At 45.3% G+C, this 2969-nt stretch overlaps 1 protein-coding gene across 1 annotated transcript in view; it reads right to left on the bottom strand.

Moving 5' to 3' along the window:
• Positions 1-2141: 2141 nt before the first annotated feature.
• fermt2 (FERM domain containing kindlin 2) overlaps positions 2142-2969 on the bottom strand; it is a 62903-nt gene continuing 62075 nt past the window's right edge. The window contains exon 17 of the mRNA XM_048240460.1: positions 2142-2345. Coding sequence (XP_048096417.1) covers positions 2328-2345 — 18 coding nt within the window. The 3' untranslated portion in view covers positions 2142-2327. The remainder of the gene's footprint in view (positions 2346-2969) is intronic.

Raw genomic sequence — 2969 nt, 5'->3', positions numbered from 1 at the left:
AAATGGCTTTTTTTTCCCTTCTCTTTTGGAACAAACAAACATACGTCCAAAAATCAGAGAAAAAAAAGCTGCAACACAAGAACTGTACAATTCTATAAAACCTGTGGTTTTTTACATTAGTTACAAAAAACTAATACTTCATTTAGCGTTCCTTCATACTGAGAGAAAATGGACATCGTATTTTCATTTTTAAAAAATGTCTGACCTATTGCTGGTGCATAACAATAACATGGCTGCTGAATAATACTATATGGTGTGTGGGAGTGGCCAGTAAAAGTAACAGGTTTGCATTGGGGCGCTAAACATGGACAAAAAAAAACCCTGTAGGAGACTTTCTTTGCATGCCTGGTGCCACGACCACCTACACGTGTACACGTTTTGGACAAGCTTTGACAAGGTTTTGCCAGGTCCACATCTACACGGGTAAGGAGGAGTGAACTTTAACCTCAGCAGCCGGAGGTGAGAGGACTTAAAGAACATGCTTCTGATGGGAAACACCGGAGTCTCTCAGCTCCTGTTTCTACATCAATACCACAACAGTGACTCCTTATCTTCAACCTTGAGTCATCTTGTGGCGTTGAACATGCATACAAAAACATCACAACAGGTGCATCGCTGTTGAATGCCAAGACGGGATATCTATCTACTGTATATATATATATATATATATATATATAAAAAAACACTACTTCAACTTCCGAAGCAACAGCTTATTTTGCGAAGGGACCTTCATCACAGCCGTGGAAGTGCTTTATGCAAAACTTCATGAGGTGGAGATATTAAAAAGGAAAACAGAAAGAAGAGAGAGAGAGAGAGAGAGAGAGAGAGAGAGAGAGAGAGAGAGAGAAAGAGAGAGAGCTATGAAGCAAATCCGTCTATTTTAAAACAGGTCTCAAAACACAGCCTGAATCACTGAAGTAGGCCGCGAGGCAACCACTCCACCATGGGAGCAACGACACACACACACACACACACACACACACACACACACACACACACACACACACACACACACACACACACACACACACACACACACACACACACACTACATGGACACACATTTACTCACACATGCTTGTACACTTACATACAAACACACTAAAGCATTACATGTATACATATTCACTCACACATCCTTTCTCACACATGCTTGCACACGTACACTGACACATACACACACACACACAAACACACACAAACCTCTTTTTAAAGGCAGGCAGCGCAATCTGTAGTGTATCTGTATGGGACAGGTCATCATGAGGAAACACATCTGCCAGGGATGGTGTGTGAATCACAGTGATGCGGCACGGTCATCACACACAACTCCACCGACAGACCAATGAGCACCAAGGATAACAAAGATGTCACACACACCCACACACACACAACCATCCACACACACACACACAACCATCCACACACACACACACACACACACACACACCCACACCCATCCACACACACACACACAACCATCCACACACACACACCCCCACACATCCACACACACAAACCCATAGCCTACACATTGGCATGAAGGAACGCGGACCCAGCTGGTCAAGAATAAATAGCATGCGCTCCAATATTCTCTAGCAAACATCATAAGGCCAAGGTGACCGACCACATCAATGCTTCCAAACCCCGGATCCAGCGACAGGACACTGCAGAAGTTCAGTTGCACATAACGAAATCTGAAGAACGTCTGCCGTACTCAACTTCAGTTTGCATATTAAAAACCGTTCCTACACAAGAAGGTGTGGCGTTGCAAGGTCTGCAGACCCTTACAGGGAAGCTACAGCGGGCGCAGAACTGAAGCTTTGCGTGAAACTTCCCCGTAAGGCAAAGTGATGGACGCAAGGTCTTCAGAGAGATGCTGCTCTCCGCACGAAGCACACCTCTGGTCATCCCATACACAGGAGACGTGTAGCTCTCTCTGATTACTTGTCAAAGTCTGGACTGCCTCTTTTAAGTTAACATTAGTGTTATGATTGCGGTCAAGAGCATTAATGACTGCTAAATGTCAGCTTTTATGTCAGCTTTGTAAAGAAGATCACCATACGCCACGTGTACTAGACATGGCAAATAATAATATCAAAACAAACAAAAAAACTAAATAAAAACAAAAACAAAAGCCCCCCGTTCCTGTCGGCAGGTTTGGAGCATGCTCAGATCCATCCGCTGGTCAGCTTGAAGAACATCTCCTCATCCAAAGACTCGTTCTGGTCCTTGGCGCGCGTGGACAGGAAGATGTAGCCGCCGATGAACTCGTGCACCACCTTGCAGTCCACCTCCGTGCAGATAAACGCAAGGCTGGGCTGGATCCATCAAAACTCCACCGTCACCTGGGAAAACGGGACGGAAAAAAAAAGCAGGAAAAAGCCGTGAGCACGACCACACTGCGCTACACAGGCGCATTTAGACGCTAGGCTCGTCCTCAAACTCCACCGGGATGAGAACTAGAGGCAGGGTTCCCACTCTAAGCCATGTCTGGAATAGATTTAATTAAAATTCCATGGTATTCCAGAAATTCCATGACCCGTGGGAATCCTAGAGAGGAGAAGCTCCAGTGAGCACGACCACACTGCGCTACACTGATGCCTGGCAGGTGGAAAGAAACGATGCGCTCACACTCTGGTTCCCATTCAAACAGTGACACTATGGGGAAGGAACCGAGAAGGTGGTTCCGTCAACTTGACCTTCATTAAGCGTTTAACGGGCGATGACACAAGGCTCCCACAGAGCAGATGGCACTCAGAGGACTCGTATCCATGGAATATCTTTTGCCCACCCCCATCCCTCCATCCCACCCACATACACGTATACATGGAATATCTTTGCCATTAGGAAATAAAGATTCAGACTCGTATACAGTACATGGAATATCTCTGCCATTAGAAAATAAAGATTCAGACTCGTATACAGTACATGGAATATCTCTGCTATTAGGAGAAGAAGATAAACTACAA

Source organism: Alosa alosa, chromosome 1, assembly GCF_017589495.1.
Source record: "Alosa alosa isolate M-15738 ecotype Scorff River chromosome 1, AALO_Geno_1.1, whole genome shotgun sequence".
Taxonomy (NCBI): domain Eukaryota; kingdom Metazoa; phylum Chordata; class Actinopteri; order Clupeiformes; family Clupeidae; genus Alosa; species Alosa alosa.
The sequence above is the reverse complement of the archived record's forward strand: the minus strand, read 5'-3'. Positions and strand labels throughout refer to the sequence as shown.